This window comes from Chlamydotis macqueenii, chromosome 2 (genome assembly GCF_036417535.1).
Source record: "Chlamydotis macqueenii isolate bChlMac1 chromosome 2, bChlMac1.mat, whole genome shotgun sequence".
NCBI classification, from domain to species: domain Eukaryota; kingdom Metazoa; phylum Chordata; class Aves; order Otidiformes; family Otididae; genus Chlamydotis; species Chlamydotis macqueenii.
The window spans coordinates 138,922,873-138,936,156 of NC_141557.1; the positions used below are offsets into that span (position 1 = coordinate 138,922,873).

Sequence of the window (13,284 nt, forward strand, 5' to 3'; positions counted from 1 at the left end):
TCTAGGTTTGGTCCGGATTTTTAAAAATAAACTAAATAATTTTCTGAGAAACTATATTTAATATACATGTGCTTTAAAAGCTCTTTAACTCTGTGGTACTATGTGGAGCAAATAAAAATCAAACTCTGTATTTACATACTGTAAATGTACACACTGATGTGTTTTGAAAAGGAAGAGAGTTAATAACGCATAAAGGGTGCTATAGGTGGAGGTGGAAGCTTGGCCTCTGGTTGCTGAAAACTTTTGGAGTTTGGGAGTCATATGGATTTAACTGTTAGCTTTCCCAGGAGGTTTTTCTGGGAATTGTTGGTAAAGTTGTGATTCACTTTATTTTTGGTTTAAAATACAAAAAAAAAAAAAAAAAGAGAGGTTTTCTGGGAAAAAAATAAAAGAGAGTTTCAAATTAAACAAGTATTAGCTTAAAGAAAAGAAAAAATATATTAAAATTTTACAAGTCTACATTTATTTAGATTCTATATTAAATTTAAAATATATTGTATTAAATATAATTATTGTCTTAAAAATAAACTACTGAGAAGATGTTCGTAGAGGTTTTGTGGACTTCTTTATTAATAACATCCTAGGCAATCCACATTGTGAAATCTCCTTTTTCTCCTCTGTTCAACCTACGTGTGCGTTACCTTCAATCTGTGCCTCTTGGTGTTAAGCCTTTCTCTCTCTTTCTAAGCCCCACAGTTGTGCTGCTCCAGCATGATCCATCTCATGCACTTCCAGCTCTTATCACTGCTACGGCAATAGGCCGGGCTCTGGAGATGGGCACTCGCTGGGTGTGATTTCTCACACCTTTCCCAGCCAGCCCTCTCAGGATGGGATGGATAGCTCCAGGAGATATCTCTGCCTGTCCATTAGACCAGCTGGAGCTGGGATGATGAGCTGGAGCGTCGTGCCAGGCATTCAGATGGCTCAAGATAGGCAAGAGGTATCCCACCTCTTTTCCCAGTAACTTGTTTCCTGATTTTCCCAGGATTACACAGTGCTGAACTGTTCAGGACAGGAGAAAAAGGAGGGACCAGAACAATCAAAGAAGAAATCTAGTTCCACTGGGAGCTGCTGATGAAAAGCATTTAATCCGAGCTCAAAAAAAATGGGTCAGAAATAGTAATTTGAACCTCATTTTAAGTAACTCACATTTATAAAGCAGTGTAAAAGTGAAAGAGTTTACTGCCCTTCAGAGAGCAGAGTTTCCATGGAAAACACATTTGGTGATCACTGCCAGGTGGCATTGGATCAGATATGACAAGAGCCATTAAAACTATAAATTGTTACAAAACTGAAGGCTGGTGCTATTGGGAATAAAATGCAAGAGCTGAATTCTGCACTGATCAACTTAACACCAATCAAGTGGCAAATTGAGGGCTAATGAGGATTCAAAGAAGGTCAAAGTTCTCCCAAAACGGCTGGCATCAGATGGGTCATGGTGCTTGCTAGGTGAGAAAGGCTGCCCTGCCCTTCTCCACCCTGAACCTGTTTATGGGTAAATGCATGAATTCAACATCCCAAACGACTTCAGTATTTCAGGCTACTACTCTGACCCTCCACTCCATCTTTCTCGAAGCCTTGTTTATCAGTGCTAATGACCCCTTTCAGGGGGCAAGTCTTTATCTTGGCTGATATACCGTGTTCCCAAAGGCTGATGTAACAAGGGTCGCAAATGTCTTGTGACAAATCTCTTCCATCCTCTCTAATTCCCATGTGAAATCAACTTCCATGTAGCCTAGATTATGTACTGCTGAGCAAGGAGACGGTGTCTTGGCACAAGTACGTTTAAATCCCTCAGGTGCAAGGAAGGAGAAACAAAGATTCATTACAGTAATAAAGTTTCAGCCTTCTAGGGATGAGGTCAAATGAGAGCAGCAGAGTGCTGGCAAATAGCAAAGCAGCGTCTTATGTACAAGCAAGCTATAAATAAGCCTTTCGATGCATGGCTGTTCAGCAGGGTCCATCGAAGGAAAATATCCACCCCATCACTGAACATTTCACAGGGCAAAAAAATGTTCATTGGGCAGTGTTGTAGAAGTAGGATTTTTTTTTCAATCTGAATTAGCTTTCTTGGCTCATTTACCTTTCAACCTAGCCAGCGAGCGGTGAGTCCTGACAACGGCTGTATGTTTAATTCAATGGAAAAATGCTACGTGTTACTGCTGCACTTAACAATTTTGTATTTACTGAGAATATTTTCTTTGTAATGATGGAAATTCAGTGTTTAGGGTAGGAATTGCTCACTGCAATCCCGTCTGGAAACAGCAAGGGGGCACACCAGAACGCTGCCCACTTCTGTCAAGTCTTTGAAAATGCGTGTTTGTATTCGTGTAATTATATTACCACATATTAGTGTGTTTTTGTTATGGAGTAACAGCTACTGATCAAAATGACAAAGCAAACTGAAAAGTACAACTAATATCTAGGTTGCAAGATGTTGCCATAACATTTCCGAGAAACAGGAGCCTCCTGGGAGCAGTGTAGGTGGCATTCTCTCACCTTGGAGCCCCAACGTCTCCTCAAATTGCATTTCCCTGCCACTGCGCATGCCGGAGCCTGCCTTAATTTAGACTCTGCTCTCATAAGACCCTGAACTCCCTCCAGTGCTCCCTATTGCAGGCACAAATGACAGCCAGAGTCTCCCAGGACTGGTCCCATCAGCTTCTTGCCCCTCCATGCAGTTCAGCACTGTTACATGACATACGCATTAGCGTGGATTTAGTTCAGCACTTCTCCAAACACCAACTGCAAAACCAGGGGTGAGGAGGAGGAGGGAAGAAAACTCCACAAGCAAATGTAATACCTGCAGGCCAATACTTCCATTAACCTTTCTAAGGAAAGGCAGGAACACTCATTTTCTAGCAGTCTATCAGTTTTCTCCCCATTTATATACGTACTCTTTGCCTTGGCCATAAAGTGTCTAAAGGAATATTTATTGCAGGAGACTGGCTATTGATTTGCAACCCTGCACATCTGGAAGACATGAAAAAAAAAAAAGTCCATTCTTTGAACTAATGAAAATTTAAACTCTAGCATATAAGAAATTGTTTCAGGATAAAACAAACTGACGTTTTGAATACTCACCATCTATGCTTGCTTTTAATTTATAGTCAAATCTTGTTTACAAAGCTCACCAGAGAAGTTTCAGTGACATTTGTGGGACTATTTGAATTCAGTAAAGCCACATTGGGCCCTTACAGCAATCAATTATACCCTCCTGAAGCATATTCCAGGGAAGGGTTACGTGATTGCTTCTTCTCAGGGTCCCTGATGTCAATGGGATGGATACTGCAGTCTTTCCTGAGACTATCCATAAAGTTTTCCGTGAACGAAACAACTTAGTCCATGACCAAGCAATTCAAGTAAACTTTCTCTCTGGGAGGGAATCCAGGTTTCCCTCTCTGTCTCTTTGTGTTTTGTTCCCTCCCATCTCTGCCAAAAATGACAAGTTCAAGGACTAAGCCTGAATTTCCTGTCAATCCCTGTCCAAGTCATTGCTGTTGACATCCTGACTCACCAAAGAGGAAGGTACTATCCGCCTCCGTCAACAAACTTCATTCGCTTTGCAATTCCTAGGGCAGGACCAAACTCTTCACCTGTAAGGTCAGAGTTACGTAAAGCTGGGAAGGATGTTTAACAAATGACTCTAACATGATGTACGCAGAAAAAAGTAGGGTGGCCAACTAAGCTCAACCACAAAGCCTGGTTTCCCCAGATTCTCCCATCACAGAAACCATTTAAACATTCAGCACTTTCACTAGCAATATGCATCAACATGTTGAATGTTTGCTCATCTGAATTTTCCATAAATTAATCTCTTCATAAATTGCTCATTGATGATAGATCTCTCATCCACCTACCATCCAGGCTGCTGTTTCACCTGTGCAGAAAGCACTTGCATCATCAACTCAAAAACTCACAGAAAGATTTATAAGGAAGCAAAGAATCTGCTTTTGTTTTGAGATGACTGTATTCAGAGCAAATGTCAAGTTTAGCCAATTTTGCTTGAAGCAAACCCACAGCTTTCCTTCCCTCCCTCCACCTGCCAATGTATATTTGCTTCTTGTCTAAGCACTGCGATAAAGTATTACAGCAACAGCCACTATAACACCAGCAATAATATCACTAATAATAAATATCTTCCACTAATATATTGCCTTTCCTCTGGTGATCACACTGTGCTGTAAAAAATCAGTGTGGGCATCTCCTCTAGAGCTTCCATTTGAATGGAATAAGATGAGATCCCTGCCTAGTCAGCTCCTTTCTCTCATGGCATTGCTCCCTTTCCTCCCCTCTCCATCTAGGCATATTCATTCAGTGCAATAAGGTTTCATCCAGAGTTAGCTGAATGAGCTAAACAAGCTATTGCGGGTACCAGAGGTGGTATGATGACTTTTGCTGGAAGCAGAACCCAAATTTGAGTGCAATGAGCATTGCAGCAATGCAGCTGTGCTACTTTCTGCGCCCAAAGTTTGACCAATTGTATGCATATTGAGAGGAAATGTGCAACTGCAAAAATGAGTCCAAGGTGAGTGGCATAAATAGAATGATGGGAAGACTTCAGATGGAGGAGGAACAAAAGAACAAAATCATGGCTTATATGCTTAGATTTCTTACCCAAGATGAGAAAAATGCACCTGGCAGGAAGAAGAACCGGTCTGCAAAATAGCTAGTCATGTTCTAGTAATGTTGTGAGCTTTTACACGTTGGGTAAATCATTCCTTTTCTTCAGACAACCCAGTTTTATCACTGGATCAATCTCTCACCTTCATTAATTACTATTGAAATTGCAAGCAGTAATCCACTTACTGCAGAACAAGCAGGAAACAAAAGCATTCAAAGTATGATGAATCAGTGCTTTAACTAGCCCAAACACGACAGACAAAGCTTGCTGCCATCACTGGTGATTCCCCAAGAAAAGCATTTATGTAACTGTATAGTTATGCATAACGATACAGTGATGTGTGCCCTGCTTATGCGTTAGGTCTATTTGTTCCATACTTTTTCCATAATGCTCTATGTCTCATAAAAGCAGTTATGCAGACTGAGGTAGGTGCCAGTAAAAGTAATAATTTGAAATGCATCAGTTTAACTCAGATAACTCCAGGCTTGGGAAGTATCAGTTCTGGGAACGAAGTTAGAGCCTGGCAGCGTCGGTTGGGAGTCAAGAAAAGCTCCAGGAACAGAACTGCCCTTGCTAGAGGAATCACACCTCTCTGTAATGAAATGCCCAGCTTAAGCTTGCTCCTTGGAAAATTACAGCTGGGATTTTCAGACCTGCCTGGGAGTCGAGAATCTACACCCCAGATGGAAGCTGCACCCTACGTTAAGAGCGGCATATAGCCCCGTCCACTTCTTTTCCCGCTGTCTAGGAAATCCTAGCAGACAGCAGTTTGGTAAGAGCTAATCTGTCTGGTCAGAATGTGTTTTGCCCGTGTTGGAGTCTGTTTCTCCTCACTCCACTGAAAAGCAGCACCAGCTGCAGAGAGCTGTTTGAGTCCAAGACGTTTTAATAACACTGGACACAACTCCTGAGGAGGGATCTTGTGTCTGCTTAGTGTTAGGGCTATGAGTTGTGTTCCTGATTTACAATCTTAAAGCATCAGGCCAATCTCCTTCCTGCTTAAAGCTGGAAACTCATCAAAAGCAGCGATATTGCCCTTCCCTCTGCCAACAGTAACATGGCTGGACAAGAACATGGTGGGAAGGATGGGAGTCGCTGTGTTGGGATGGGGAGGTGTGCCCGATGGCTGTATTTAATAGGACACCAAGGCACAAATGCATTAACTATTGCACTGCACCACTTCTCTGAAAAATACTTCCGTGAAAAACCAAGTGTGATATTCCAAGAGCAATTTCCTGGATGTGATCAGTCATTCCTGCTGCAGTTCAGTGCCAGGAATGGGCTTCAGTGACTTCCAGTCATGCTAGCCCTGCCCTGCAGGGACAACACAACTGCCTGGGAAGTGACCTGGATTCTAGCACTTGTTTTGCACCGGCTGAAGTGTTTGCTAAGCCCTCATCACCAGCACCTGCGTGATGCCACCAGCTGCACTGTCATCGCACAAGTGTCACTGGGGACAACACTGGGAGCCAAGGAGGCTGCGCTGCTCAGGGCCAAGCAGCTGATGAACGGTGAGGACGCTGCATGGGGAGGCAAGGGGCCAGGCTGCCTTTCTGTTGTCGGCATTTCTTCCTCAGAAATGCAGCCACAACAGCCAGGCTCTGAAGACAAGAGACCCTCCAGGCTCCAAAATCTGCAGGATGGTTAAAAAAACCCAAAGGCTACCAAACCCAAGGGGAGGGAGAAAGGGGGAAATACAGCTTTGACTAAGTGCAGAAAAGCAAGCATAGCTCTGACCCAGCAGAAGTGATAGTGAAATCAGAGATGTGAGCTGTAAGGGACGCTGTCATAAGCAATAAAAAAACAAATTGTGGTTTAGTAAGAGCTGACCAATGTCCTAGGTGGCAAAGCGTGAGTCAAAGGAAGTGCCGAGCGGTGAGTCATCCACCTCAAAGGGCTTCATCCTTGGACAGAAGTCAAAAAGGCAGCTCAGGGAGAAAAAAGGAGTGCGGGAAAGAACAGAGGCAATGGCAGAGCACGGGGCCTCCTCGCAGGGCAGAGGCCGAGCGGAGGGCAAGGCTGCTATCGGCCAGTTATGCTCCCTTACAGCTATTTCTGGCCAGGCACACAATACGCTGCGTGTTTTACAAATACAAGGGTCAGACTCCTGCCCTGGGGAACTTCACCTACAGCACAAACAAGAATGAGAGCAAGAGTAGAGAGAGGGAAATGCTACAGAAACCAAGTCACTTCACTAAGGGGGTGGGGGGTGTGTTTAAACAAACAAATATATGTAAAGATTTTTTCTCCTGTAGTCTTTTTACCATGGCTTTATTACCAATATAGTGCTCTGCAGGCACTTGGGCTGGAGGAGCAGTACAGCAATTAGCCAGCTGATGTGACTTGGACTTAAGAAGAAAGATGAAAAGCGAGAAACAAACACAAGTCAGATAAAGGCAACTGTGATAAGGATCAACGCATTTTTGGAGGGTGAAAACACAAAGGAGGGTGAGGAATTATTTAAGGTGGTGCAAAAAAGGGATGGAGGGGACGATTCGATTGTTAGAGGGAATTAGAAGAGAAAGTGGACAGGATGCGAGGCTGTACAGCATCATGCAAATCTAAACACAGGCTGAGTTATGAGTTAGTTCTAGATTACAGGGAAGCATCAGGAGTGACAGGAAGAAGTAAAGAAAATGAACGTGCAGGATCTCATGTAGCTTCAAGGACAGTATTGGAGAACGCATCATTGAAGGCATGGTAAATACAAGAGGTAGGGTAGAAGACAACAGAGAAGAGGAAGGTGGTTGTGGTAATCACATGAGTAGTGTCTTCCATTTCAGGGAGAGGGCTGCTAAAAGGGATCAAAAAAACTACGAAGGCCCCAGCAGAAATCAAAACATAGACTTATCACCAGAGGATGAGAACAGAGACAAAGCATCTTTCTGTGTCCCCAACTCAGTCTGAGCGCGCAAATCTAAATCAGCTCCATTGATTTACTGGATATTAACAAAGCTTTACAATGAAGCAGGTGACCACAGAACCTGACTCACTTATATCCTGGGCAAGGCAGGAAAGAGCAGAAGTGATCAAAGGCACTGGAAGCTGTGCTGAGGTAAAGTAGGAAGAGAATTAAGTAAGTGGACAAATCCCAAAGGTTCTATATGGTTTGTGTAGTTTAATTTTGTGACTTCTTAGGTCCAGTTTCAAGCAAAACTTCTATATTGTCATTATCCCACAACATGTCCCTGCTTATTTCCTTGCATTCCCCATATCAGGTGGGAGAGGACGGTGCAAAACCTTGGTCCGATAAACACTAACATAGGCAATATTTTTTACATCCTAGTAGAACAAACACAGATTTGGGGCAGGAAGGGTCTGAAAGAATTAAAATAAGAAAAAAACTTGGGATATTGATAATCCAGGACTGTAAGTTAGAAGCCAGAAAATTAACCCCACAAAAGGCTGAAATTAGGAGAATAGGTCAAATATCTGCAGTAATTACCTGATTATTGAAACAAAACATTACAAAATTTTCAGGCATGGGAAATTTTTAATTTAGCACACAAAAAATACAATTTATTTTGTTTATAAAATAGACAAGTACACATTCTTCACTTTTGAGTAACGACAAATATGTCCAGTATGAATACTTTATACTAAGGTACATCTGTGTCTGTTTGCCTCCTGACATCTCTAAAAGAAAGAAAGACAGACTGTTAAACTAGAAAGCATCAATATCACAGACTTGTAATGAAAAAGAAAGGTTATATTTGTAGGGCTCAGAAATAATATGTAGAGAGCAAATGCCATCATGCAGACATATGATGCATGTTTGTACAGAGAAAGCTTGGAAAAAGAACACAACATCCCTGTATTTATTCATTGTCATGTATTACAGCACAATGCTTAGGGCACATAATAAGCTCTCAAATGAAATAATTTTCATATAACATTAGTTACAGAAAGCATTTTTGAGGATTGAAGCGCAGCAGTAATAACGTTTTCAACATTACTCTAAAAATTATCTCAGCATATTCATTTTTGGAGACAGAAACTTGTATGAAGGATGATTTTTGGTTCTCCCACCTTCAAATATGCAATTTTTCCATAGAAGACTTTGGAAAAAAATGAAAATCAAGTGAGCAGGTTGGATTTTTCACTTCTGTGGTATCTGTACAGTTGTGCATACAAATAAATTCCTGTGCATTTATAGTTCTACTGAATTCAAGGTGTGGGATGATCCACATGCTGGAGCAATAGTAGAAAATTGGAGTTGCAGAAGAAATGCAATGATGTAAAGTACGGAACAGCAGATACAAAGAAGGTTTAAGAAAACCAAAATTTAGAGCATAACTGTGTAGTCATTTTTTTTATTCCTGTCCAGGTATTGATGGTCTGAGTATAAATACTTAAAATCATTATTGTTGTTTTGATTGCGATGATTATTTGTGCTTATTCCGGTAACTTACAACAGAATCAAGTTATGAAAAAAATAAACCAGATCAAAACCAATTACATTAAAAATGCAATGGATAACTTAATGGATCATTAAAAACATAAGCAACTCTTTTAACTATCCAATAAATCAACATTTGCAGAAGAATTTTAGATTTTATTAAAAATTCAGGCAACATATAAATCTCATTTTTAAGCCTCAATAGGACACACAAATTGGTTTAGTTTTTCCTTGCAGCTGCTAGACAAGTAACCAAATCAGTTTTCCAGCACTTGATCAGCCATTGGCCCAACTGCACGTCAGAAGACATGTCAGAAGACATGTAATCCCCAACGGGGGGATTCCCACAAACCTCTTTGATAGCTTCTCCAATGGTTTGCTTCTGAGAGGTTTAAATAAGCCCAGCCACTCTGTCCAGCGATGCACTCCTGCAGTGGGACAGGGTCAGCAGCTTCTTAGCAAGACCTCTTGAGGTGTGCCCCCCAGCAGTGGTCAGGGAGGGTGCCAGACTTTGCTCTGGCCCGGTATCCCACATGCAGCATAGAAGTAGCTTATGTTGCCATAGCTGCAAAATCAGAGGACTGTCATATGGCAATGAACACAGCTCCACATATATAATCAGCTCAGCTTACTGTCACGGTCAGAACTCAGGACCTTCGTCACCAAAAATCCAAGCTGCTAGTGCTTTGGGGTGAAATACGCTCTTTCTCGCAGCATCACTACCCGTGGGTTGGTGCAACGAAACGCTGTGCTTCACAGACTCCCCCAAATGACAAGGTTTTGACTGGGGGAGCCTGTAAGGACTCCTGCAATAAGCAAGGTAGACGAGTGTCATTGTGGCCATGTCATCCCATTTCTTGCATCTCTTCTTTGGACCCCCATCCATTGGCATTTCAAGCATGAAGTACGTAACTCCACTTTAAAGATCCTTCATCACCAGTCCTGTCCTCCCCACTGATGCCTCTACCCGCATCCATCGGGGAGCACGCTGGCCTCCCCAGCTCTTCCGTCAAGTTACAGAAGACGCTTTTCCACACCATCCTCTGAAGGCATGCCCACCTCACATTCACAAAACTACTCCATCCCCCCAAATCCTTATTTTGCCAGGGTGCTGACCATAACCACGACAATCATTCGATGACCAGTATGCCGAAATGCCCGCCTACTCCCCTGCTTAAGGACACTTCACCTCTTCCTTAGGCTCCTTCACCGGCCTCCCTTGATCCAAACAGGGCCCATTTTCCCAAAAGCAGACTGTAACTTCACCGAGGGTGGGGGGTATCCTTTTGTCGCTGCATTTGTACAGCCTCTGCCGCAGCGGGGTGCCGGTGCCGTGCTCCGGTAGTCCATCACGATGCAAAAAAAAAAAAAAAAAAAAGGAGCCCGAAGCAGAGGTGTCCCCACTGCCCCCGCGCCGCCCGGAAGCGCGGGCCAGGCGGCCGCCTGTGCCTCGGTACGGCGCCGCTGCGCTCCGGCCTCCCCTCCTCGCTCTGCCACCACAGTTCCGCCGGAGAAAGCGCCCGACGGCGGGAGCAACAGCGGGGCGGCAGGAAGTGAGGGGCCGCGGCGCTCCGCTCGCCGTGTTATGCGAGAGCGCTCCCGCCCCCGGCGCCGACGAGAGGCCGTCGACGGCGGCAGGAACGCGAGTGGGGCGGCGTTGCCCCGGAGAAAGAAGTGGAGGGGGCCCGGCGGCGAGCGGCTGCCGCAGGCTGGCGATGGAGGAAGGTGAGGGGGGCGGCGGCGGCGGGTGTGTCACCCTTATCCCCCTCCGGCGGGACCGCGGGCTGCCCCGTCCCGTGGCCGGCGGCGGCCTCAGGCCGCGGAGCTGGGCGGGAGGGCGGTGCGGCCCCGGCCGGCGCCTGCCGTGCAGTGCCGAGCCCGGGGCCGGGGTTTTGTGTCAGGTAACGCGCCGGGATAGTAATGCCCGCCCGTAAGAAGGGAAAACCCTCGGCTGCAGGACGCGGGGTCGGCCTCCCCCTCCGGTGGCAGGGCCGGCGCCCCCTGCTCCCGGGCCCTCCTCGGCGCCCCCCGCTCCCCGGCCCCGCTGCCGAGGCCTGCTCTTCCCCGCCCGCCGTTTGCGGCACCAGCTGGGGGAAGGGGAGCCCAGAAACTGGGGGTCTGAGCACCCCGGGGCTGCGTCCGTCGGCTCCGTGGATGCCTCCGTGCGTGTGCTTTTCCTTTGGCATCCCTTTCCGTTTCCCTGTTTCCCTGTTTTAGGCTGCCTCTTCTCTCGTTTCACTTTTAGCCCCCCACGCAGTCATTTTTTCTCCAGGTCTCTTTTGTGCTAACCCCCTTTGTGGGAACTAGGAGATGGCGTTTCACTTTCGTGGGGAGATCAGCAGGAACACGACTGTAGGTAGGCACCCGCAGAAACACAGGAGCAAGCGTGTGGGATCCTGTCCCATGGCATATTCCAGCCTCCCAGCTGCTCTCAGCTGAGGTATTTTCAGAGCTGGACATGGTTTCTGCATCCAGCAGCCTTTGCTTGTTTGTCCTCCACAAATGTGTCCATCTTCTCTTGAATCTGTGTAAACCCTTCGTTTGCAGAACATTCTTTGGGTAGGAGCGGTCTGCGTGAAGGTGTTGTGTGATGATCTGGTTCCTTTTAGGCTGACTCACTGGGTTTGTTTGATAACTTCTTGTGCCAGTATTGGAAAATAAGGTGAATCACTGCTCTCTGTTCAGTGTGTCGGTGCGCTTTGCTAGCTTGTAGACCTCTGGCATGTTTCTGTTGGCCTTCCTTTTTTCCAGACTGAGGCATCCTCAGTTTGCTTCCTTGTTCCTTGTATGGGAGCCATTGCAGACCTTTCACCATCCTCATGGCCCTTCTCTGGATGTTCCCCCGCTCTATCTTATGCTTCTTTAGATGAGAGGACACAAATTGCAGACAGTGCTCAATTTGCAGGAAAAGAAAAAATTGGTTAATATTTCTGAAATAGATACACAAAAATAAGTGGAATGCATGTTGTCTGAACAAGAATTGAAAAAATGTGCTGGGAACTTTCAGGGAACTAGAAAGCAGTCTCAGATGAAAAAATGCCGGATAGAGAGATACTAAAGGCTGTGTCATCGGTTCAGAATCCTAGGTTACTTTTAGCTGTCACCTTGTTTGACTTTCATTTCACCCCATTTAAAGGATTAATAGAAGTGGAGACAGCATTTTTCTTGTTGGAGGTAGCTACAAATGAAACAGAAGTAGCATACTTGGGTCTTTGCTATTGTGTTCAGAGGGGGAATCTGTTGAGCAGTCTTCAAAACTGAGGTGAAGATCTTTTGTTGACTGAGATGCTGGTTTTTTTTAGCATTAGAATTTCTTTCTTTGGGAATTTTCTATTACTGCGGCTAACTCTAGACTTTATAAGTGTGTCATACTTCTAATATGGCTCACTTATCTGCCAGAAAAGAGAAAAAAAATCCTTTTCCTTTAGTGTTCTCACTGGTGTTGCTTTAGTCATAACTAGAATGGCAAGGGCAGACAGTTGTCTTTCCAAGCACGTATTTGCCCATTCTGGTGATCTAGGGTTTTTGTTTGTTTTTGTTTTTTTTTTTTTCCCCCTCATTTTATATCTTGTGGTACAAGTGATTTTCAATTGTAGCACTCAGTGCTTGCGTTGCTGATGAACTTCATAAATATAACATGAAGAGATACTGGTATATATTTTATTTTGTATTGAAAGAACGATAAATGTGATACTGAGCACCCTAAACCTTGTTTTGTTTAAGATCTGTCTTGTCTTGTTTAAGAAAGTAGACATTTTCTGTTCATTCTATAAAAAATGTTATTGCTGAGTTCTTGGTTTGCTAAGAATAATTTATAAATTACTTTCAAATTCCTGTTAAAACACAAACACAGATGTCCTGATACAGGCAAACAACACTTTAATGGTTTGTTTGTATTACTATCTCTAGTTTCTAACTTTTAAATCTAATAGTTGGGAGTTAAAAGTAGACTGATTTAGACTTGAGGTAATACATAACCAGAATAATTAAAAACTTTATTGTGGGATGTGAAGATTGACACTTCAAGTCTGAGTTAAATGGCTTTATGAGAGAGCTGGTTTAAGTCCAGAGGAAATCAATGGCTTCAGAGTTTCAAGCAATATTGGACAGTAGGTCAAACTGGAGAGCTGAAAATTCTGGAGCGTGAGCTACAGTTAAACTTTTTCATCACACTTCTAAAATGGCGTAAGTTTGTGGGATGTTATCTTTAGTGTAGTAATTTTAACAGACTTTTTGCAATGGGTCTTTTTGGATGGTATCT

The 13,284-nt window shown here is 44.1% G+C and overlaps 1 protein-coding gene and 1 long non-coding RNA gene across 7 annotated transcripts in view; one reads left to right on the forward strand and one right to left on the reverse strand.

Moving 5' to 3' along the window:
* Positions 1-8,094: 8,094 nt before the first annotated feature.
* Positions 8,095-10,438, reverse strand: LOC147601838 (uncharacterized). The gene is made up of 2 exons (XR_015257872.1): positions 9,656-10,438; positions 8,095-9,451 (listed from the first exon to the last, which is right to left on the reverse strand). It is a non-coding gene; the product is annotated as an uncharacterized LOC147601838 (long non-coding RNA).
* A 120-nt stretch (positions 10,439-10,558) lies between these two features.
* Positions 10,559-13,284, forward strand: part of DPY19L4 (dpy-19 like 4) — a 33,207-nt gene continuing 30,481 nt past the window's right edge. For 4 of the 6 annotated variants that reach the window (XM_086741023.1, XM_086741021.1, XM_086741026.1 and 1 more), the window contains exon 1: positions 10,559-10,748. In XM_086741023.1, coding sequence (XP_086597149.1) covers positions 10,609-10,748 — 140 coding nt within the window. In that variant the 5' untranslated portion in view covers positions 10,559-10,608. The remainder of the gene's footprint in view (positions 10,749-13,284) is intronic. The other 2 variants (XM_086741027.1, XM_086741022.1) reach the window with 2 other exon arrangements.